At 43.5% G+C, this 24,262-nt stretch overlaps 2 protein-coding genes across 13 annotated transcripts in view; both read right to left on the minus strand.

Annotated features, from left to right (window-relative positions):
* Positions 1-3,163, minus strand: part of SLC45A3 (solute carrier family 45 member 3) — a 46,020-nt gene extending 42,857 nt beyond the window's left edge. For 6 of the 11 annotated variants that reach the window (XM_054087624.1, XM_054087620.1, XM_054087618.1 and 3 more), the window contains exons 1-2: positions 3,038-3,163; positions 2,771-2,908 (exon numbers count right to left, since the gene is read on the minus strand). The gene's annotated coding sequence lies outside the window, so the exon portion shown is untranslated. The other 5 variants (XM_054087625.1, XM_054087621.1, XM_054087616.1 and 2 more) reach the window with 2 other exon arrangements.
* A 2,076-nt stretch (positions 3,164-5,239) lies between these two features.
* Positions 5,240-23,726, minus strand: NUCKS1 (nuclear casein kinase and cyclin dependent kinase substrate 1). 2 transcript variants are annotated; one of them, XM_054087571.1, is made up of 8 exons: positions 23,460-23,726; positions 16,515-16,564; positions 15,345-15,450; positions 13,305-13,360; positions 12,925-13,077; positions 12,531-12,683; positions 11,613-11,762; positions 5,240-10,925 (listed from the first exon to the last, which is right to left on the minus strand). In XM_054087571.1, the coding sequence occupies exons 1-8, from the start codon at positions 23,474-23,476 to the stop codon at positions 10,726-10,728; spliced, it is 885 nt and encodes a 294-aa protein (XP_053943546.1). In that variant the 5' UTR covers positions 23,477-23,726; the 3' UTR covers positions 5,240-10,725. The 2 variants fall into 2 exon arrangements, with proteins under 2 accessions (XP_053943546.1, XP_009562163.2); XM_009563868.2 differs by having other exon boundaries at positions 11,613-11,759; positions 23,460-23,724.
* Positions 23,727-24,262: the final 536 nt, after the last annotated feature.

The following is a 24,262-nucleotide window of genomic DNA, read 5'->3' on the forward strand; positions in this document are numbered from 1 at the left end:
ACAGTGTGAGGCAGTGACAGTGACAAAGTCAGGGCATCACGGAATCACTAAAGCTGGAAAAGACCTCTAAGTTCATCCAGTCCAACCCTCAGCCCAACCCCACCATGCCGGCTAAACCATGTCCTAAAGTGCCATGGCCACAGATGGAGATGCAAGGGTGAGAACAAGGATTTGCACTCAAGGATCTTTTCTTTTGCCTTTTGTCACCCTTGCTCAACAAAAGAAGGAAATGGGGAAAATGTTTTAAGTCATTTTAGTGGTATTAATGGTATTCTATGATTCTGTTACACATTTAAGGGTGCAAACCCAGTTGAATGGGAATAAGGCTGAAAGAACCACAGAGTCACTTCCAAATCATAGAATAGTTTGGGTTGGAAGGGACCTTAAAGCCCACCCAGTTCCAACCCCCTGCCATGGGCAGGGACATCTCCCACTGGCTCAGGGGCTCCAAGCCCCATCCAACCTGGCCTGGAACACCCCCAGACACAGCTTCCCTGGGCAACTTGTGCCAAGGCCTCACCACTCTCATTGTGAAGAAAGTCCTCCTTATGTCTAGTCTAAACCTGCCCCTCTCCAGTTTATACCCATTACATATTTATAGCCAAATGGGAGACTTAGTTTGCCTTTGAGAAATACGTCACTTACTAGTTTAAAGCTAACGCACTGAAGTGTTTCTGGGAATGGGAAGAACAGTTTTGAATGCCAGATAATCATCAACAGTGACATAAACTTAAAGAAAAGCCAGTTTAGGGGAAAAGAAATGATGGCTCTGTATAATAAATAAGACTATACCCAAACTATTCCTTCCCTTCATTAATTTCTCAGGAATCAAAGCAGAAGCATAGCGTGCACTTTGGGACAGACTACAGTAATGTCCTCTTAAGAAAACAGTCATAGAAGCATTTAGCTAAGAAAGAAGCCAATGTGTTTGGCTTAGCAGAAAGAGCCAATGTCTTTTAAAATATCAGTCTTAAATTTATCTTGCAAGAGGAAGAGAAGTTCTCCAACATAAACCACTCCAATTCATCACAAATGTTCAAAACTGTTTGTAATGAGCAAAGCTACCAGACCCCACTGTTCAAGGAAGCCGCTAATTAATAATGCTAATTAAACCCTCCCAGCAAGGGTAACGGCTTAGTTAGAAATGCTCAAGGAAAAGAGATAGTGAGACAACAGGAAATTCATTGCTGCTGCAACTGCTATCTTATCTACTCAAAACACAAGCATTATTTAACCTGAAAGACAAGAGATTATTCAAATAAAATACCAATCTCTCTTCAAGCTACAGAATTTGCAAGCGAATATAGAGCAAACCCTGGAATACAACCCCAAACTTATCATTCGGAAGGGTAAATGAAATAAGAGACAGAATAGGAAATGGCTTTGACTTTGTGCAAGATTGTTTTTAATTGGTTGTCTATCAAAACCATGCACACAGGGGAGACCAAACCGCAACTGATGTTTAATTCCAAGAGCTGGATTTGACCTAGAGACTTTAATTCAGCATTGACTTCACAAAGGAGTCATCCCTTACACGTCTTTTTCATTCAGGGAGGGAAGTGCGTTCCAATGCCTGCCTGCAGTGGGATAACAGCTTCAATTTGACCTGTATCTATGTAAAGAGGAAGGAAACCCAAAGCACACAAACCCATTTCCTGGTCTATATAGAACTCTGAAGCCAGGGATGTGTGTTAGCCCAAGATGTGGTTATGAACTAACAAGTAGCACTCCCAAATCAAACTCGTCTGACATATCACACGTTATGGAGGTTTAGTGCTTTTCAATCAATGCACGATGGACAGATACTTTTCAGAGCTCAATGTTATCCTCAGCCTGCAGCCCCATGCTAGCATTTGTACCAACCCCAGAGGCGTTCCGGTTATTAGTGATAACTTTCTCTACTCAATTTATCAGATTGCATGGTCCATAGATCCCAAATACCGGCGAAAGACACAAAGAAAACTCTGTTCACTTTGTGGTTTGCTGCACCAAAAGTAGAACTGAAAATATATTTTAAATATACAGGGAATTTGCTGAGGAATCTCTCCTATTTCCATAGTTTTCCCAGGTTTCTTTCAACATGCAAGATGAGCAAGAACAGAACAGGAGCTCTTTAAGTCAACTTTTCCCCAGTTACTTACCCTTCCAAGGCCAACTGTAGGGGCAAAACAAGCTGTACTGCAGAGAACAGAGTGATCTGGAATTCCACCTTTAAACTTTATTTTCATCCTATAACCAAATACTACCAAAAGAAACACAAACAGGATATTCCCGAGGCAAAATTCTCTTAGATTAAAACTTGACAGCTAGCGTTCTTTGCCAAGGGAATCTTATTCCCCTGTTTTGGCAGCGCTCTCTGTAGTTACAAAACCCTGTGCATGTCCGCTTCTCAGATGCACAGCCACTAAACGTGAAAACAAATCATTTCTTTCTCATATTAATTCCCTATAAATAGTACTAAAAAGACAACGGGAACTGTTGATTTTTGCAGGCAGAGCTTCTGCCTACGGGACTGGGCAGTCAGGCTCCAAATACAGGAGCTCTAAATACACAAAGAGCAACACTGAGGGGAGAAGCAGCCCAAGACTGTGTATGCTCAGGATGGTCAAAGTCTGGTGGCAGTGGAGAAGAGCAGCTCTTGAAAAAGGCTTCATAGATGCCTTCATAGAATCACAGTACGGTTTGGGTAGGAAGAGACCTTAAAGATCATAATTTCTTAAATCAACTAAGCAGTGTTTACTACAAAATAAGTATAAAAAAGGTACCATACCTGCTAACTGCTTATTAATCCTAAAGCTGAAATGGAGTGGCAGTACCTGAAGGTATCTCTAGAGCTGCTCCGGATAAAGAATCCATGCCAAGACCGCAGAACATAACTGCAGATACCACAGCGGTGAGGCAGAAATACCTGTCAAGGTTAATTGGTTGCTATGTTTAAAGAGAAAAGAGAGGAATGCCATAAGCTGCACTATTAAACCACTGCGTTCCAGAAGCCTGGAGCAGCATTGTCAGCAGCGGTATCCAACACCACACACACCTATGTTAAACAAGCTCATTTTAGGACGCTATGGAATAAAATCAACAGAGCAGGTAGAGAAGCAGAATCTGCAGCCAGCCAGCAGCTTACGGCTGTTAATGAGTACACAGGCATTTGTGTTGGGCAACAGAGGATCATAGAATAATTTGTGTTGGAAGGGATCTTAAAGCCCATCCAGTTCCAACTCCCTGCCATGGGCAGGGACACCTTCCATTGGACCAAGCTGCTCAAAGCCTCATCCAACCTGGCCTCAAACACCTCCAGGGATGGGGCAGCCACAGCGTCCCTGAGCAACCTGTGCCTCACCACTGTCATAGTGGAAAAATTCTTCCCTATGTCTAGGCTAAATCTGCCCCTCTCCAGTTTATAGCCATCGCACCCTGTCGTATCCCCACAAGCCTTTGTGAACAGCCCCTCCCCAGCTTTCTTGTAGCCCCTTCAGGTACTGGAAGCTGCTCTAAGGTCTCCCTGGAGCCTTCTCTTCCCCAGGCTGAACAACCCCAACTCTCTCAGCCTGTCCTCGTATGGGAGGTGCTCCAGAGACAGTATCTCACCAAGTGCCCCAAGCAGCCTCTGAAAACGAACACATCAACCACCCCGTGCTGCTTCTAGGGACAATGGAACCTGCTCTCCTGTCCCCTGGTACCGAGCAAGTGCCTCGGAGAGCATCACATCGTTACTGCAGAGCACGCTGCTGAGCAGGGACAAGGACACACTGCACTAAAATTACCCGCTCAACAAAGTCACAAGTACAAGGGTTTTGCCATAGTCAGTCCTGAGGAAAACTGTGTGCCTCAGGATCCCAGAAGCATTGTCATCCTAAATACTGTTCTACCAGAAAGGAGATTGTAACAAGATGGGTGCTGGTCTCTTCTCTCAAGCAACAAGGGACAGGATGAGAAGAAATGGCCTCAAGTTGTGCCAGGGGAACTTTAGGCTGGATATTAAGAACAATTTCTTCCCTGCAAGGGTTGTCAGGCATTGGCAGAGGCTGCATCCCCACCCCTGGAGGAATTTAAAAGCCATGTGGATGTGGCACTTCAGGACACAGTTCAGCGGTGGATTTGGCAGTGCTGGATTGAGGGTTTTACTCAATCTTCCAGGTCTTTTCCAACCCAAATGAGCCTGTGATTCTGTCAGAACACAATGTTTTTAGTCACGCAACATCAGTGTTGAACACCCAGACACCCACCATCACCCATCCCGGGCCCGGGGCTCCCTCTGCTGGCACAGGGAAACGCCTGTCCCACCACTGCCAATCCCGCTGTGCTCCCAGGAACCAGGGCTTGGAGGGAAATCAGCTTAAACTGCGACCACGGGGTTTTGAAAGCGCAGCTTCACTGTGCACCGTAACCTCCCGTGTGTGGACAACGCACAGAGGAAGCGACAGGTACCCATGTTGATTGATCTGTGCTTTTGTGACAACCAGCCAATGATGACTTAGCGCACATTGCCGATGAACAGTTGTCCTTGCTCGTATGATGCCTACAAAGAACAGGTTGTGTGTTTACTGTCCCTGCTGGGACATAGATGGCAAAGCAGAAAGGCTGTTGATTGCAGAGGAAAAGCTCATGAAGGCGAGTGTGAAAGCTTCGCCTCCCCTTGTCATCACCTCTTGTAATTGAATCACAGAACCATGGAATTGTCTGGGTTGGAAGGGACCTCAAAGCCCATCCAATACCACCCCTGCCATGGGCAGGGGCACCTCCCACTGGCTCAGGGGCTCCAAGCCCCATCCAACCTGGCCTGGAACCCCTCCAGGGATGGGGTAGCACCACTGCTCTGGGCACCCTGGGCCAGGGCCTCCCCACCTGAACAGCAAAACATTTCTCCCTACGATCCCAACTATCTCCCCTCATCCTAACCATTTCATTGGTCTTGAACCTGAAAACCTCAACTCAACTCTCTCGAACAGTCCACAAAACCAAGGATTGTTCTTTACATCCAATTTGACTTAAAATTATTTAACTCTATCCCCAGCTCACTGGCAGCAGGAAGGTTGTACTTGCCAAGCTGTTCTGACCTATCCTCCTTGGAGAGAACATGAGCTCCACAAAGGATACAATCCCCAACCCATCAGGCATTGTGAAAGATGAACACATTTTTACATCTCGCTAACATCCACAAAACAGAAAACAACTGCAGAACACCACCTCTGAATATCAGAAATATTACACAAGTCATGTTTATGGGTTATAAAAGCCCTTTTATAAAGCCATTTTTAAACAAAACCAAAAAGTTTACAAAAGAAAATAAAAGATACAGAAGAATGAGTTGCTTAATATATTCCAAAAAGGAGAAAAATAAAAGAGGGGACACAATTCCAACATGCTGAACAATAAAGGGTTCTTTTTCCTTGTGTTTTCTTTTAATACAAAATACAAGCGAAGGATACACGTACTTAAAACAGAGCTCAGGAGCAGGTATGCAGTCCTGGGAACCCTTTCAATAAAAGCAAAGCAGGGGGTTGTTATTTTTTTGTCTTTCTTTCTTTGCAGGTACATACAGAGACTGGAATATGTAAAATTAAGTAGCACAAAAGACCATCACACAATTCTACCAATGAATGTTGCATCTATAAATTCACGAACATGGTCAACAGTCATGTTCACTTCAACCCCTTTAAAAAAAAAATGTTGTTTTTTATTTTAAATAAAGCATTAATGTTACATTCAGACTTCACTCCTAGTACCATGCAGTAGATCTCAGTATTGTCAAGGTATTGCAAGAGTCACCAATGTTATCGTGCCTGGTGGCAACAGCCACGCCCACACACGTGCCCGCCATGGGCCGGCAGCACCGGACACCACTGGCAGCTGCCCCTGGTTCTGTCTGCTCTTGAGATTAAAGAAAAATTAAAAGGGATGGGGAGGGAAATTGCAAAGAGACTGATTTTTTAGAACAGCTCAAGAGGGGTCTGCAAATACTCAAGACAAATATTCATTGCATACCAGATGATAATGCCTTGATGACAGCCAAGGCCCTACCTGGAGTCTCCTCCTCTACTGTCAAAGTGAATATTCAGGGGTTGCTGTGACACAATGTTCATGATTAAACAAAAAATTATGTAGCTCTTATTTACAATTTTTTTTTAACAATTGCTTCTGCAGGAAAAAAAAAAAGTCAAACTCACAAATCTTCCGAACACAAAGGGAATTAAGATGTCAGACACTCCCATGCGCGCACTCACACCCGCGCACTCACACACAAAATACTTCAGGGGCTTTTACACACATTATTCTGACTTAAGCTGATTGAGTATTTCTCCATCCCACCCACTACCCCTCCCAAAATATATATATAAAAAACCCTCGCCCCAATATACAAAGCATATGCACAATGGTGTTTTGCAGTCACACTGAGCATGCTCGGACCGATGGACCCACTCGATTCACCGCGGCTGAAGGGGGCAGGCAGTCTGGAGAGTCACCTCCGATAGTGGTTGATACACAGAGTCAGCACATGGCGAGGACTCAACTAGACTTCGAAATATTTGCAGTTGGTTTTTAATAGAAAGAGGTCAATGAAAAGACATTCAAATGCCAGTCACCTACTGAAGTGGGAAGTCTAAAACGAGGATATGCTTGATTTGGGGAGGTCTCGAATGGACACCGCCATCTTTCAGAGCTCAGATGCTCCTCATAGTGCTTTAAAAAAGTCATCTTGGACAGTACAAACGTTAACAGGTTTGTTTCCTAGTTTCGTTAGCATAACTTGTATTTAAACCTCCCCAAACTGCAGGAAAATAGTCAAACATCAGGGATTAATTTCTATTTGATCATATACATATAGAATATATAATTTCCACACATAGTCCCCCAAACTAACACACCCTATACGACAGCAACTACTTTGCGACAGTGTCCCTTTAAAATATCCATCTGTTTAAGTTTTCATACCCTGCCTCCCCCAACAGATGAACATCCATTTCTCAAATATTAAACTCATGGATCAGTTTGTTGTTTTTTTAAGAACCATGTGCTCAACAATATGATCTGTTATAAAAATAAACACTTCACAAACAAATTACATAAAGCAAAGCACCAGTTTCTACAGCTCAAAAGCTTCCAGCATGTTACAGTTTACTTCCCTCCCTCCTCAGCCTGGGTGCCTCAGTGTCTATTGTACCTTGTGACCATCACCAGTGGAGGGAAAGAGGAGGGAAAAAAAAAGAAAAAAGAGAAAATAAAGGAATTCTAGCATATCTTCTGCCCCTGCCTGGGCAGTCCATCCCCTGCGGATGCAGAATGGAGCCGAGCACGCTCCGAACCATTACCTGGTGTCAGTGAGGCTCCTCGCAGGAGTCACCCACAGTGTGTCACTTCTCTCCCCACACTCTTCGGCTTTGATGAAGTTAAAATGACAAAATTAAAAGCTTCTTGGCTGCCCATTTCTAAACCTCGCTCTCACCCACGATCCACTCCAAAATCCATTTAGCTTGACACGTTTGGCATTGTCTTGCTGATCAAACAGAAACTGCAGCAAATACTCTTTAGTATGAAATTCTGACTGGGATTGTGAATTTTGACTTATCCAGCCCAGTTAAAGGCAGTGCTATTGGTATATAACTGTGAAACTCAACACAGTGGGGTGGATTCAGAAACAGGATATAGAATGGAAGTTAGGTTATGAACTACTATTAGAAGAGTAAGACCAGGGCACTAAATTAACTCAATTTTGGAATAAATCCATTTACCTCTCTGCAAAGGTTCCAAAGCTACAGCTGCGTAACAGAAGACAATCTTTTCAAAGCCGCCTTCTGTCAAGGAAAACTTTCTGCTCCGTGAAGAATTATTCACGTTCCTAAAGAAAAGCGTTTGTACAGCTCATCTTCAAGAAACCAGAATGCTTAATACAAATTAAAAAGGACATTTTACAACGTTAAATCTGTCACTATTGAAAAATGTTGTGTACTAAAAATATTTATTAAGCTTCACAATTTTCTCCTATCTGTAAAAACGTGAATTGCTGTGTTTCTAGCAAAGTAACCAAGAGACTGGCAGGGCTTAGTGTTTGCACAGGTCAGTGTAACAGTGAGATATAGAAAAAGGTACAAAATCCCCACAGTAGTAAAGGATTTACATAGTGTTTGGGTTGTGACAAACTCAAAAAATAAGCATCACGCAGCCTCTAACAGCCATTAGAGATGAACACACGAGAAAGCAGAACAATTTGGTGAGATTAAAGGGCCAAAATTGTCAGGCATAAAATAAGCCAGTCCAACACCTGAACCATGGAAACATTTTTCACAGGCTTAGTTGTGTTAGAAAAAAAAAAAAATTAAGTGGAACTTACAAAATAAACTCTGCAGAAAACATCCAGTCTGGTGGGTGAAGCAGCAGCCGTAGGAGCAGATCAGCTGGAGGAATTCTACATTAACTAAGCCTTGTTCACTTTAATACCAAAACCCAAAAGACAAGGATAGCTTGAAACAAGTCTGGACTGAAGGGGAACAACTGTGTGAACCACACATTCCCTGAAGTGTACACTACTCCCACCTTGAATCCAAATGTTTTTTAATCTTGGCAACTTATTTTCACGTATTACCCAAGAAGAACTGGACTCGGAGTGGGGGTACGCAAGAGACTCTGTCCTCCCAGGGATTGGGAAGGTGGGAAGAGGTGTGGGAAAGCAGAGTTGATCACATTATTTGCAAGACTGATACTTCACTCCAGCCTTAAGCTGTTCTGCAAAATTAAACCGCTTGGAAAATAAAGATTTACAATGGAAACACCGATCATCTTTATTGTAACGGCAACAGTAGTTTCATTATAGTAAAGAATGTTAGAGAACTTAAATTTTTATAAGCCCAGGTAAAGTAATTTACCAGCCTCAATAAAATCCATGGCTGTGAATCACACAAGACAATCACTTGGCTGTTCTATTAATATTGTGTTCCATATTTTAGGCTCCACTCTGTGCTCAGCATCTTCAGATTCCCTGTGCCATTCAGCCAAGTGCCCTTCCTGGTCACATTAGTGTATCACGTCTAAATGCTCTCTAAAATCCAAACGGGATTAAAAATCTGGTGGCACATGCACCAGAAACCCAACTAATTAGCTGCCTTATGTTACCTTCGAGAGGCTGGTTACAAAATGTGTAGTTCTGTGACAAAAAAAAAAAAAGATGCAAAAGCGTGTCAGCTATAACTGTGAGCGACATACAGCAAGCACAAAGGGTTTAAGAAAAAAAAAAGCAAGAAAAATATCAGGTCCAGTTTTCAATATTTCCACCAAAAAACATGGCAGCAACCTCTGTATTCACGTCTGAAAACCAAGGCTTGGGTATTTTAATTAAGTTTGAAAAAGGATATGGCTGCTTTGATAAAAACACATTAAAACGCCGCCACACACATCTCAACTGTCTTGCATTTGGAGGTACATCCTTCTTCCATTATAAAACGACAGCCCTGCCACGCTGTTTCCCAACTCCATCTCCTCTCGGCTCCATGCGTTACTACTGTTCCCTACCCAGCACTTCTCAGGCTTAAGGAGCAGAATGATGCCCAAGTTAGAAGCCGATATGTCGACACGGGAGCAAAGCCTCCCACCCTGTCGAATGAAGAAATGGAAGTGGTATCAGGGCAATGTTTGCCACTGATGGAACTCTGCTGTCCCACAATGCAGCTGGAGAGGCCGAGACGTTTCATCACACAGCCTTTCCAAGGACAGATTGGGGGAGAGAAGAGAAACACTTAGCGTGACTCACAGAATCAGACTGACTGGAGCATTACAGGAATCCTCTGCTTCACATTTAGAAAAGGACATCCCTTGCCCCAAAAGCTAAAGAACTGAGCTCTACGCTACCCATCATTTTTTTTTTCCCTTGGAAAGATGTTTTCCACGATACTTAATGGAAACCAGAGTTTAAAAAAATTGTTTTCAATTTCTCTTCCCTATTCTGCCCATCTATAGCCACCTTGGAAGAAATAAAATACAGTTGATGGAGGTGAGAAGTCTGTAGGTTGTGTGTCTGAATTTGTATAGAATGAACCACAATCTGCCTCAAGCAGAAGAGTATTCCATCCCACAAAAACAAAATACCTCGCAACCTATCTGGAGGGTCTCTTCCAAATAAAAGACAGCAGACCATCTACAAGTCTCTTGATTGCTTTCCATGAAAAACGTGCCTGAATCCAAGAAACACAGGTTTCCTCCCCGTGTCTCCTCTTCCTCAATTGGAATTCATAATCAACTACATTTTTTCTGAGTGAACTTGATCAGCAAAAGTCTGTTAAAGCATGGTTCAGTTTTTCAACATATTCAAATACAGAATAACAGTTTGAAAGAACTCTTACCAGCACTGGGAAATCTACTCTACTTAACGATTTTTAAGTACTGTTTCCACATATCAGTCTCAAACCTTATTGCTCCACAACTGCAGTATCCCTTGAAAAAAATATATATTTAAACGGTCTATTAATTTGTCTCAAATGGCTTTCAGATTTGGTGGGGGAGGGAGAACGGAATGGCCAACAGAGAACATTGACTTCAAAATATTACTGTATAAGGGTTTCCTCTTATTAAAAAAAGGATACACTGTATTAAACAGCTGAAAGTAAAGACAGCATTCAAAGCCCATGAGTCAAGCCACAGCCAAAACCGTGTTCTACCCTTAGTATATTTTCTTTTCCTTTTTCTTTTTTTTCTTTTTTTTTTTTTCTAAACAAAGATTTTCTCAACTGCCATTTAATCTTCACCAGAGGGTGCTTCGTCTTCAGATCCTTCATCCCCTGATTTCTCTGGTGGAGGGCTGGCTGATTTTTTCTTTTCTGGGGGACTTTCAGGCTCTTCATCCTCTTCTTTGGGGGATGGGGTCTTTTCTTTTGTCACCTTGGAAGCTGTGGGGCGGCCTGCCTTCCCTTTGCCTTTCACTGGGCTGGGGGTCACTGGAAAAAGAAACAGCTTACAAAAGTTACAATCAGCAAAGACAAAAAAAGGCTTTAAACAAACAGGATTTACAAGATGCTTCAACAGCAGGTTTGGTTTTCCTTCGACCATACCACACGTGGTGGGTTTTGCACTCCATAGTAGTAAAGCTGAACTGAAAAGCTACCTAATGGGATTTTAAAACCATTTCATTGCAAGTCCTGACTAATTACTAGATATGACTAGATATTACTAGATATGATAAACTAAGATAACCAGACTCGTCAAACCAGTACATGCGCTGCTATTATGATTTTAAACGTTCTCCAGAAAAGCATCAAATTTTCCTTTGGTTCACATTTCTCCATCTTCCTCCACCCTGAAAACATCACAAAGTCCACAAGTCCCAAATCCAGCCTGTGGCTACGCAACACAAAGTCAGACCGCAGCATCTCAGTAGGGAAGGTTTTGCCATCAACGCAGCTTTTGCCAATAAGACACAAATACCAACTCAATCTCTTCATTAAGAATTAAAGCTCCTTGTTATTTCATAATGCCGCTTTAAATCATGGCAAGTTACATAAGTTGGCCCTTCAACATTCTATTTGAATGCCTACCGCCCCCAAGATTTCCAGACTCCTCTCTAAGAGAAGAAGAAAATGCAAGCCTCCAAAGCAAAACGCGCAACTTCCTTTGTATGGACTCACCTGTAGCCTTTAGCCTGGGCTTCGGCATTTTCTTTTCTTTCCTCTCTGGCTTGGATTTCTTGGAGACCTTTTTATTTTTCTTTTTTGAACTGCCATAGTCACTATCATCATCATCTTCCATGAGGAAGTCTTCATCACTTCCTGAATCTGCTGAAAGCACAAAGAAATTTAAGTTTTTGGGAAAAATTAAAAAAAAAGGGAGCAGAAGATACAGTGGAGAGATCTGCCAGTTCAACTGCGGAGACAAGAAACCAGGGTTCGGTGACCTTATCTATCTGCTATCTGCTGCACTGAAGAAACTGGACATAACAGAAGATTTTACAGGGATAAAGCACCAGTCTGGTGCAACGGGCAAGCGTTTTGAGGTCCTCAAAATACGTCCACCTCCTTGAGAAGTGACCCAACTCAAAACAAAGAGTCTCTTGATAGAGAGAAGTGATCTTTTCTATGGCACTCTTACTCCATTCCGAAATTGCGTTTGCACTCAGCATCTCAGGAACTTATTGTGGTTTGTCACCACCTGCACCCACCTCTGCCTATGAAACAAACCACCTTAATTCAATCAATCAAGGATAAAGCACTTTTACATCACCTGAAAGCAGCATCAATGCCTCAAAACCAATGGGATAGCAAGGAGCAGCAAAAAGCAATAAAACTTAACAATAATCCTTCAGGGCTGCTATAAAGACACACAACTTTACTGCAAACAGAAACTCTAGATATGAAAAATCTAAGCTGGGTCTGTTGGACAGATATACAATATCAAGATAGTTACTGAAAAGGGCAATTGATGTCTTCACCATCACAGTCAAAAAGCAAGCTGTTCTCCTTTTGCCATCTGGCCAGACCCATAAACTCATCTCTGGTGCCATACCCACATGACATTGATTTTAACTTTTTCCAATCCCATTTACTCACTCTCCTGGAACTGTGCCTCATCATCATCTTGTTCTTCCTCTTCACTACCCACATCATCCATAAGCATCTCTCGTTGTTTAGAAGCTGCTTTGGATGCTGCCTGCCGTTGCTGACGCACACTTTTGTGGTCTTCTTTCTCGTCCTCGCTGTCCTCTGTGGCAAAAGTCACCACGTTACAATGAAGATAGAACACAGCCCACCTAAGTGTCTTGAGGGAGTATGTGGGCAAGACAAAGGTCAGGATATTAATGAGAAAGTTAATCAGGACACTCGCTGAGTGACCGAGCTGTGAGAACATGGTCATGTTCAACCTAATAAGCAGGTTTCTGTAGCCTCCCAGTGATAACCCTGTGCAGTATCTTCCACTGCAAAGAGGAGCCACCCTTTGTTTTACCTGCAGGCCTTTTCCTGGATTTGGAGGCTGCTCTCTTATTCTTATCTGGTTTAGCCTTTTTTCCTTTTTTGCTTTTTTGAGAGCTCTCATAGTCACTGTCAGCTTTGCCATCATCTGCTCCTAAGTCATCGTCTTCACTGCCAAAATCTTCATCTGAAAGGGAAAGGTACAAATACAAAGTTTCTTATATCATTCTGAAACATGGACAAGAACTACAGGGAAGAGCTTAATACACATCTAACTATGTATGAAGATAAACTTCATAGAAGCATCACATTACACACAAAAAAAGTGTTATCCAAAAACAGGGCTGGAAGTAACAGTAAAGGCAGATTCCAGCTTAAGATAAACGTATTAGAAAGTGCCACCTAGTTAGTTACCTGCCGAGTGTGAATCATCTTTCTTAGTCTTCACATCTTTTTCTTCTGAATCCTCACTGAAAATGAGAAAGACAGGGTTGGACTGCTAGTTTAGCTCTGGTTTCAGTTACTACTGTAAGGAAAATACCAATTTTCAGAAAGCAAACTGATCTCTATGCTGGGAATATGTACTTTTCCTGGACATTATCATGTTATACTTCAGGATTCCTTAGGTGTATATGTAGTTATCATAGTCGGAAAGATAATACTCAAACTCTCAATCACATACAAACTTACAGAGTCGAGTGAATCAACCAGGAAATAAAAAGGCTGAGAGAAATCACGCTCTTCACTCTGTAACCTATCAATAATCCAAATGTCTTCCATTTTACAGTTAGAGTTTCATAGCGTTATATGCTGATGCATGGCTAAGTCTACAAATGGAATAAATTTTTATTCTGAATAGATTTATAGACATCACTTGTCTTTATGTCATTGTTTCCTTTGGGCTCCTTCACTTGGTGTACACTGCTGTACAGTACTTAACTAGCACACATCTGGCCTGCAATCCCTCAAATGATCTGATCTCTGATGGAGTTATACTGCACCCTTCCAGTGATTTCAATCCCATCACAGGGTAACACTATCAAGCAGGTACTAACATTCTGTTCTTACCCAGACCCCACCATTAGCCATTACCACTGTCCAGAGAGGATTTTCTGGCTGGCATGTCAGAACACACATTCCAACTAGAGAGTAAACAAGTGTTTTAAACAGGAACAGCGCACGCTCTGTAGAGAGCCACTGAGGTATAGCATATCCTTCAGGAATAGCTGCACTGCAGAGCTTGCCAAGGTCAGGAAATACAATAGATCAACTCTTGCCATTTCAAATGTGGCAACTGGAGCTGACACACATTTCTCAAAAACTCTAACAGTTAAGATAACTTGTCACATTTCAGCCCCTCAGGTCCCTTTGTTTTCAGTCTTAGACAGACAACTGTGGATTTCAATCCCTTAAATACATGAGTGTGTTTTATATGCAAGCCCTCTGCAGTGTTTGCGATACACACTTAAACATCCCCAGAGCTAATAGGAAGTTAAGGTCAACTATTTAGCTGCTTTGGGACCTGAGTAGCCCAATTTCTTTACACATCATACTCATTAAACCTTTGATTTCAGGCGTGTGTAATAGCAGGTGAACCATGTAAATATTCCCATGCCTACATTCAGCTTCCACCTTACGGAACAAGAGCAGGAAGTCTCTTAAGTAACACCTGCTGCTAAGGAACCTGTATTGCAGCAAACAGTGCAGCAGAACAGAGGCACCTTGGGATTATGGAATGAGGACCAGCTGGCAGAACCTCAACCCCTGAAGCTGATATCCATCATGAAAGCAGCCAATTGACTTAATAGGTCTTACGACAATCATTTGCCGACAACAGTTATAGTAAAAAGGAAAACACTTTCACCCCACAGAAGAGACTTTCCCTGTTCGGCAGGGCATCATGTAGTGCCAAATCCCTTCACACTGCTGGAGCAACTCAGTTATCAAAACTGGTCACTTTGTTTCTGAATTAGACAAAGCACAAAATGGGAAACAAAGGATCACAAAGGTAACAAATGGCCCCTATTCCTAACTCCCACTGTACTGTCCTATTTAATTCTGATCCACAGGAACGCTCTGAGCCCACCGGAAAAACATGGAAAGTGAAATGCATCTTGCCATATCTTACCTGGATAACTCTAATAGCTGCCAATTTTTGTAACTCTGATCAGATTCCTTCCCATTCCAACTGTCTAGCTCTGGAAAGCTAATTTAATGATGAAATCCTAGTGACAAGTACTTTATATGTCATCTCTTTGTCTACTTGGATAAGAACGAACCACCTCAATGTCCAAGCTGGTTACTTACACAAGCTTTGTGATTGAGAGCTCCGTTTCTTACATCGCAGACCTTGAATCCCACTTACAATCACTCCTCTTAGAAGACACTGCTCCCCACATACAGGACAAGGTTTGCAGAAATGTTCATAACGGATGAAGTGAGTGCTTCTTTTACCTGTCCTCCTGAGAATTCTTCCCAGGTCGCCTCTTATTTTTAGCCTCCCGAGGAGACGAACGGATTTTCTTGGATGGGGGACCTGAATCTCTTCCATAATCTTCATCTGGATAGGACAGTACAAAATGGTTTTGAAACAAACTCCTAGTTCCCAGCACACTGACTTCCTCAGCTATAAATTTAAATTACTATTTTATGCACATCAAAAAGAAAATCTTAAAAAAACAAGAGAAAAACAAACCCAAAACAAACTACAAAGCCTCAAACAAAAGTCTATAGAAGCAAAGTCCTGTCTTGAACCAGGGATTTACCTTTTCTCCTACCAACAGCACAATAAAAATGCCACACACAATCAAGTTGGACACAGGAATATTCAGAAAGATTACAGAACACCTACACGGGGACACAGTTTCTCATTTTATAGCTTGTCAGAAACAGAGTTATTATGTAAGCCTATTAAAAGTTAACATTCATATATACTCTACATGCTTTTAACAGCAAACACTTTATTTACTGTGCTATCACAGGAAAAAGTACGCCATTGTATAGTAGTTTAGAGAGCAACTTTCTGCAACTATTATACAATGGCTCATACAGTATGACTAACATGACTGCAGTTAATAACGACACATTTGTTTCCATTAGTTATCAGTGTAACCTCACTTACCAAACAGTAGCAGCATGTCTAAGAACACAAAACATCTTCCACATGGCTTCAGAAATATTTTGTTAATTCACACAGAACATAAAGTTTTGGGGATTTTTTTAAATTCACAAAAATGCCTAACATTACGGTATTAACTTGATTTTAATCCACTAAAATAAATCGAAAACATATTTTACTGTAGAAAAAGTGGCATCAGGGAGATTCTGCCATAAAACATAACATAGACCAAAGAAGAAGAGATTGCTGCCAACAGCCTCAAGGCACTGCAACAATACAAGCATTAAATAATAAGATTTCTATCACCATTGTTTGTTTAATACAAAACATATGAGGATCATTATATTTTCAAATACTTAATAATAGTTCAGAAACTGTGAAGAGCAGAAACTCCTCAGAATTTAAGTTAAAAAGATGTGACTAGAAGCAAAACAATTAATATGCAAAGCAATAAATTAACTTTTCTAGCCCAAGAACATTATATTGTTAAGAAAACAATAATTTACCAGCATCATCTGATTCCTGAAACTGGGAGTAATCGACCACCTTCCTGTTCCTGTTAAAAAGGGAGGGGGAATGAAAAATTAGCAATCCATAATCCCAGAGATACCAAAGCTTTTTTTCCAAGTAAAATGAAATTGCCATATCCTTAATTCCAGTGTAGTGTTTGTAGCTCAAAACCATCCCAAGAAAGCTCTTCTCAGCCACCTACACTTTCAAAGTCAGAAGCAAACACTCCATATATTCCAGCATTTTCCCAAGGAGCTATTACAACAGACGGGATCACAGTCTCAGAATCTGAAAGTCCTTCTCGGCAAGCAGCCCTCTCTTACTGCTCAGGACTGCAGTGACGAAGAGCCATCTTCCCCTATGCTACGCGGTTCCTTCATTATTAAAACTACTAATCTATCATTCTGGATCTCTGTACTTGTGAAAGCACTGTTTTACAGCAGGGTCTGTAGCCCAAGATTAGAGACGCATTTAAAGAATGCATCAACCTGAACTTTGTGCCAGAGCTCCCCCTAACACCCCATCTCAACACTGTGATATTTAAGACCGGGATTCCAGGTATAAAGCAAGCACACAAATACCATCATAAAGTAGAGAAATATTTCCTAACTGCTGTGTTTTGAATTTCTGTTTCACACAGCTCAGTACAACCATGCTTGCTCTCACACCTTCTCCTCAAAATTCACATTTCCCCATGCAATCCCTGTTTCTGAAGGATGTTAAGCTTTCACCTGGACTCCAAACACCCACCTCTTGGGGGTGACACACAACAGGAGGGGCAGGTACAGGTAAAAAAAGGCACCAGGCATTCACACACCCCTGTATGCACAGTTTTTACAATGTCTTTGACCCAAAGCCAACAATGAAATTGATTTTGTAGTAATCATCACCTGAACTCACTTTCACAGCTAGAAAAGGCAGGCAAGTAACAGGTAAGTGACCTCCCCAGCATCACAGACTTCAGAAGCGCTGCAAAGAAAGGCCATCCAGCACATAAGCCACAATGCCCTTCCCCTTCTTGCACTGCAGCGTGCAACTTGAATTTCACATTTGATCCCCATAAATGAAATGCACTTTGTGATTAACATTGTGCATTGCTGACAAGACTATATAGTTGAGAGATATCGCAGTAGTCACTGTTGCATTCTGGCTGTTAATCCATTGGAGATCAATTGGAAGTCACCCTACTGCACAAGCCCCTCTATTCACAGCTCACAGCTGTCAAAAAGGTGAAGGAGCATAGATCTTCTATCTCAACCCTACACAGGGACTCTCTTAAAAAAATCCAGAAAACCACTCCAACTCCTCAACAAAATAAACAAACAAGTAAACAAAAGGCAGGCAAGACTAGCTGTTAGATTTCTACAGGCTGAATTACATCCAAGCTTCAGAGAACGCATGAGTGGAACAAAGTACAGCAACGTGCTACAGAGCACCGCCCGCTCACTCGCAGTCCCACTATGGTAAAACACCAATGTAGGAATACAACTATCGGCAAGGCTTGTTATGGAGTATTGACCAGGCACTCAATTTCCTGTTCAAACAGGTAAGTCTTCCCTAAGATTGCCTCCTGACCCATCCCACATCTACAAACAGTGATTTTATTCTTGTAAGCATGTGAAGAATAATAAAGTTAATAAAGGAGATGTTTGAGTTGGTCTAATTATCAGTTTTTTCCCTGTAAAAATGTAAACGGGGGGGATAAAAGCATAATTGCCACATAAACTGTTCTAGCAGGTTTGTAAAACAATAGTTTCTGATATCACTAATCTAATAAGCAAGATGGAAATTGCAGCATTGCGAACTTGTTTTAAGTTGGTCACACACAGATTCATCATGTTCATTTCAGTCAGAGACCCGAATTATATCAGGTACTGACACTGTAACACAGGCAGATAAACCTTAACAGAAAACATAGTACGTCCTTGCTGCACTGTACCCTATGTTTTCAGCTACAGAGTAAATCCTGCTGGGCTCTGGTTACCTGGTGAACAGGAGTAGTGATATTTGCATTAAAAAAAAAAATCTCTATGGCAGAAGAAAACAAGATGGAAGGGTAGAGGAAAGAAGGAATATCTGCACAGCCATTACTGAAGACAGAAACTTGTAAGTGTTCCCAACAGAATCAAAGCAGTTCACAACAGCAGAAACAAACTGCTCTCGTATTTGCCGTTCTCCTCACTCACCCCATTTAAATCAATTCATGTCCTCCAGAACTGCCAACAGCATTGATGCGCAATGCTTAATAACTACGAGTCTGCAAAGAGACTGCATCTTTTATTACACCAAGGTGATAAAAACACAGTAGATAAGTTCACTGGAGCCAAGAGCAAAAAAAAGCATAGCTGGTTTTATCAATGGATAGTCTCTTTGCCACTAGCAAAAACTAGAAGATGTTAAGCCAATCAATCAGACATAAAAATAAACTGTTTGTTAGATTTGTTTAGACTGGGCATGAAAAGACACATAGTATGGATATTGTTCTATGTGGTTTAAAATACGCACTAAAATCTTCAGACATCTTACTAACTCAGCTAACATTTAGAGTGCATGTGACAAGGAATTGGGGGAAGAAAGGTCCCGATAGCCTAAGTTTTTTCATACCAGATGACAGTCCAGTGTTTCTGGAATGCAGAGTAACTCATCAACACATGGTGTCAGAAGCACTTTCATAGCAAATACTCAAGTAGTGTAATGAGAACTCAGAAATGCACAGTAATTTTTACAACCCATACCCAATGCCTACCAAACTGTAATTCCGAAATGCTGAAAAGCAAAATTAATGTTTTAAAAGATCACTAAATGCCTGTACAAGTAAATGAGGATTGTATAGCAACACCCCATCTTCAGGTGGTGAAGGTCCCAAACCCCCAGTCTCTAAGCCAGAACACAAACCAACAATCAGAGCACTTTTGTCTTGTTAAAAGGGAACGCTTAGACCCCCAGGTATTTCCACAGGCACTAAAAGCCCCAGGTAAAGTCCAAGTTTAAGTAAGACCCATAGACTACTGAAAAGCAATGCAAGAAGAAGCCTTCAAAAAGGCAGCAACTGATCTCATCCGCACTGAGAAGGTATGTTTGAGTCAAATTATCACCAGCATAAGTACCAACCTATCCTCTTACACAGCCTGGCTACACGATTGGTTGGTTGGTTTTTCACCTACAGCATTTAACCAATATATCCTCCAACTGAGCATCTGTGAAAGAAGTTGGTGACCTCTCCTCATCTGAAAGGCTGGGCGCAGGTCTGCCACAGACAGTGCGGCCCGTTTCACTTTCCAGTTCTCATTCCGGTTGGTAAAGGTGCCTCACTTTGAGGACAACACATCACCAATAGATTGACATTAAAAGTGCCTCTTTGGTGTCTTTTCAATACATGGAAAGGAAAAAAGTTTGATAGGAAATATTTCTCACAGGTAAAGCTGTGCAAAGCCAATCTACAGTGCTAGATTGAGGCCTTACATGAACAGCTGTTCCTTCCAGCTCTGCCATTAGCAGTGGAAACATCAAAGCACAGAGACAGTCAGGTACCCAGAACAGGTCACCGTGGCATTGGTCTACTTAGAACTGGCACAGTTGTACTCAGACAAGACTCATTAAGCAGTTCCCAACTACAGAGGTCAGTGCTTAGACCTGGACTTGGTGTAACTCCAAACCTCTGTAAGACCAAGCACTACGCACAGTATCTGGAGTGTTTTCAGGGATACATGTGACTTAAGACTTCAGAATACAATTATTTGTGCAGCAACACTTTAAGCAGCCTTGTGGCCACCCACAAGTTGAACCTAACTACAACTGGGAAGATTTTAAACCACAACACAGAAACGTTCTGATGCAAAGTGGGTGCAGGGGGAACAAACCCCAACATACACGAGGAAAATCAATTCTGTGACCTGTATTGTTCCTGGTATTTTGATTTTTATTGTACCTCTACCTTGCTCTTTTTTTCTCCTTAGACTGAAATTTTTCAGAGCAAGGATCCCACCCTTTTACTTATCTGGAAAGGGTCTCTAACTTTATCTCTGGACACACCATACATTATCACCCCCAAGAAGTGTCGCTTTCCTGCTACTCCACGGAAGTCTTCCAGAATCACAATATTTATAATTTACATTGTGTGGGTAATGTACAATTACACTGGCAACAAGACAAGTTATATTTAATTGATAAATATGTTTTTTCCCCTGCATCTAAAACCTCAAAGGACCACCCCTCCACTGTACTGCCGATGCCAGACTGGGATTCACAAGGTACTAATAAAGAGAAGCACAGGCCTTGAAGCACTGATATAGGATCAACTCATAACTGGCTTTCATTTTAGAATGAACAAACAGGAAACCCCTGCAATTCCCACACTTGCCCACAACGCTTCACCCCGCAGTGCCCACAGGAGAGAGGAAGCAGCAAGTGAGCAGCCAGGAAACACGGAAGCAAGCTACATGCAATTTACAGCCAAAAGTCTTACTCGATACACATCAATTGCTGCTGTGTACAAAAGCAGTGGCTCAAAGTGTTTTATTTCATTTGTATTCAAGAATAGAGAGGGGCATAATAATGTAACCTCCAGCTCCCAATGCTCTTTGCAGCACTTCAGAAGAGTTAGTCACAGGATGTAGAGGTTCAGTAACCGTAGGTCCCTCTCCTTTTCACTTCCTGCCATTCGCCAACAATAACGCAGGTACCACTGTTGCCCCCCAGGAGGAGTTTAATCCTGTAGACAGCGAAAGCACGTGAGGCCTGTAAATCCTGGGACTTTATTGCTACTTCTGAGCAACCTTAAGAAGCTGACTTCAACAACGAGACCCAGTCTGAAGGCAGTCTCCTACTGACAAGTAGAGCAGAAACCAGGGATATATGCTGGATTACAAGTCTATCATTGTAGATGCATATACGTTCACTAGAAACCAGCAGACATAATAAATTAATTCAAAGACCATTGCACAGAGGAAAAACCTTCCCAATACTAAATCTTATTCCGAAGAGGAACATTTCACCAGACCTCTACATTACCAACAATAAACTAAAATATCCAGAGGAAAAATTTATGCCATTTTAAAAGCTTTGGATTTAAATCTACTAGGACAGTTCTCCCACAGTGTAAGGTACCAGCCAGTGGATATTTACATTTTTTCCCTGAAAAGGCTATTAAATACAGCTAGATAGCGGTCTGCTAGAGCTGTTCCCAACACGCGCCAAAAGGCTTTCTGCTGCTAACAGCCTGCTGGACTTTGGCACTTCATTTTCCTGCAAACCAGTGCCTGTCAATGCAGGGTGAGACAACTTGGATCTTTCACAACACTGCAGGATCCTACAGATTTTTTATTTCTACATTATTTTTTAGAGACAGCTGCTTACAAAGTTACTTAACCAGAAAACTTAGAAGCTTCACTTCTAAAGATATAACACTTTTCCTTGCCTGTAGCAAGATTCCAGTGCTGGCAAGTAAACTGCCAGCAGGATGTATGCAGAGGTGCCACCCTGAGCAGCAAAGTCAATCGCCCCGGTGTTCAGTGCACGGGCACTGCCATTCAGGATCACACCACTAGGCCACCAGCTTGCCTTGCAAAAAGACGGATGCATCAGAGCATACCTAGTTCTCCTAATCCGCCTTTTGGGCCCGAGAGAATTCCTTGTGCCTGAAACTTTGAGCTGTAGCTACCCGCACCTTTGCATGCAAGAGTATACAACTGGTCAAAACAAAAAGAGGGATGAAAACACAACTGTTTGTCTAATCACCGTACCAAACCTCCTTGCTTAGCAAAGTAGTCCCAGTTTCCAATTATTCTTTAAACTCTCACATATCAGACATATTAAACACCAAGCCTATCACCTGTAAGTGTACACATCTAAGTTTTTTAGCTGCAATTAATTTCATATTTATTATTCCAAATCATGCAAAATACCTAGGCTATATGCCCCAGATCGGGCTTACTGAGAATAAGAGTACAACCAGCTCTTTAAAGTAACCCGAGAAGGAAAAAAATTCTGAACATTCAAAGAATACCTTAATGAGCCTTTTCTACACAAGCAATTTAAACAAGTTAACTTTTTAAGTGCTTTCCAGAGAGAAACAAAAAAGAATTCACTCCTCCCCCTCAGCAAACGTGCAGATACACGGCAAGTTCTCTAGGCCTTGGATTTTCACAGTTATCACGAGCTGACAACGCAGTCAAGATTCCCCTGCAGCTACAGCGCCGTTCAACTAAAGACATATCCCCCTCTCTCCCTTGGAGAGAGCACAGTCCGTTTAGCCGAACAGAACGCGGTTTCCTCCTCCTAAAATTAGCCCCTCGGGGGCGGGAGGATGGGAGAAAGGTTGAAACCCCGGTAGGAAACGGACCCGGGGAGCAGTTAGGCACGGGGCGAGAGGAAAAGGGCGTATGTCCAAGGCTGCTCCCACCAGAGTGGGCGGCTCCTGCGGGCTCCTCCCCTCAACGTGGTTTCACCGGGATGCACAGCCCCTCTCCTCCAGACCCTGGCTGGGGTCCCCTCCCCCAGCCAGCGTGGGCTTCTTCCCCTCCCCTCCTTCCCCGCTCCTGCGGCAGCGGCCCCGCACCGCCCCTCGCCCAAGTGGGTCACGGCGGAGGGCGGAATCCTCTCTTTTTTTCCCCCATTATAAAACCAAACCCCAGCCTCTCTCCAATCCTTTGCAACCCCGCGAAGGGCGCAGAGAAACGCCCCGCTCGCCTGGCAATGCGCATCACCGCAACGCCAGGCCCGGGGAATGAATAAAAAAAATAGATACAAGTGGAAAGAACAAATAAAATGAAGAAGGGAGGGAAAGGGAGGAGAAAAAGCGGCTGCATCCGCGCGGGGCCTGCGGCGAGGCCTGGCTGCGGGGAGGCCTGCGGGGCCTGCTGGGGCCGGACCGGGGAGGGAAGGAGGAGAGGAGGGAGGAGGAGATAAGGGAGCAGGACCTCGTCGTGGAGCCAAGGACTCACCTGACAGGCCTGGACATTTTCCCCAGCGGTTCGGGCCCGGCGCGCGGAACGATCGCTTCGGTGCGGGCTCAGGCTCGGCCTCGCCCGGAGCGAGCGGGAGCGCTGGGCCCAGCGCCTCAGGAGCCGCCTCTTCCCCCCTCCTCCTCCTCCTTCACCTCCTCCTCCTTATCCCCTTTCTCCTCCGCCGCCCTCGCTGCTCGGCCCAGGCCCCCCAGTCCCGCTCCGCCGCTCCCCCCCGCAAAATGGTCGCGTTCGCAGCGCTGAGAGGAATGGAGGGGGGGGAAGGAGGTGGAGAGGGAGGAGGGGCGGGAGGACCCTGCGGCGCAGCCCACCCTGTTGGCTACGCCTCCTGCATGCGCTGATTGGCCTTGGAGCTCGGCCGGCCGCTCTCCACTGGTCTATTCGAACCATCACGGGGCGCTGGCCACGCCCACTCCCCGCGGACGGGGGGAGGACGCCCCGCACGCTCAAGCTGCTGCGAGGGGCGGCGCGGGGACGCGGCGCCGTCGGCAGATTCGCCACGGCTTCTCCGCTCTCCCCTACCGCTTCCCCGCTCCTTTTCTCCACCCCATCCTCACGTTACCAACGCCGTTAGACGGAGTGAACCCCCTTGGGATTTTTTTTTCCCCAGCGGTGCGGCGGAGGTCGATCGGCAGATTCGCCACGAGGGGCCCGGCGTGGTTTTGGAGGGAAAAGGCGGAGATGGAGGGAGGGAGGGAGGGAGGGAGCGCGGGATGGGGGCAGCGCCCGCTGCCCTGAGGGGCGGGTTAGGCAGCCGGGTTAGGGCCCTTCGCCCCCTCGCA

Source organism: Cuculus canorus, chromosome 24 (genome assembly GCF_017976375.1).
Source record: "Cuculus canorus isolate bCucCan1 chromosome 24, bCucCan1.pri, whole genome shotgun sequence".
In the NCBI taxonomy this organism is placed as follows: Eukaryota; Metazoa; Chordata; class Aves; order Cuculiformes; family Cuculidae; genus Cuculus; species Cuculus canorus.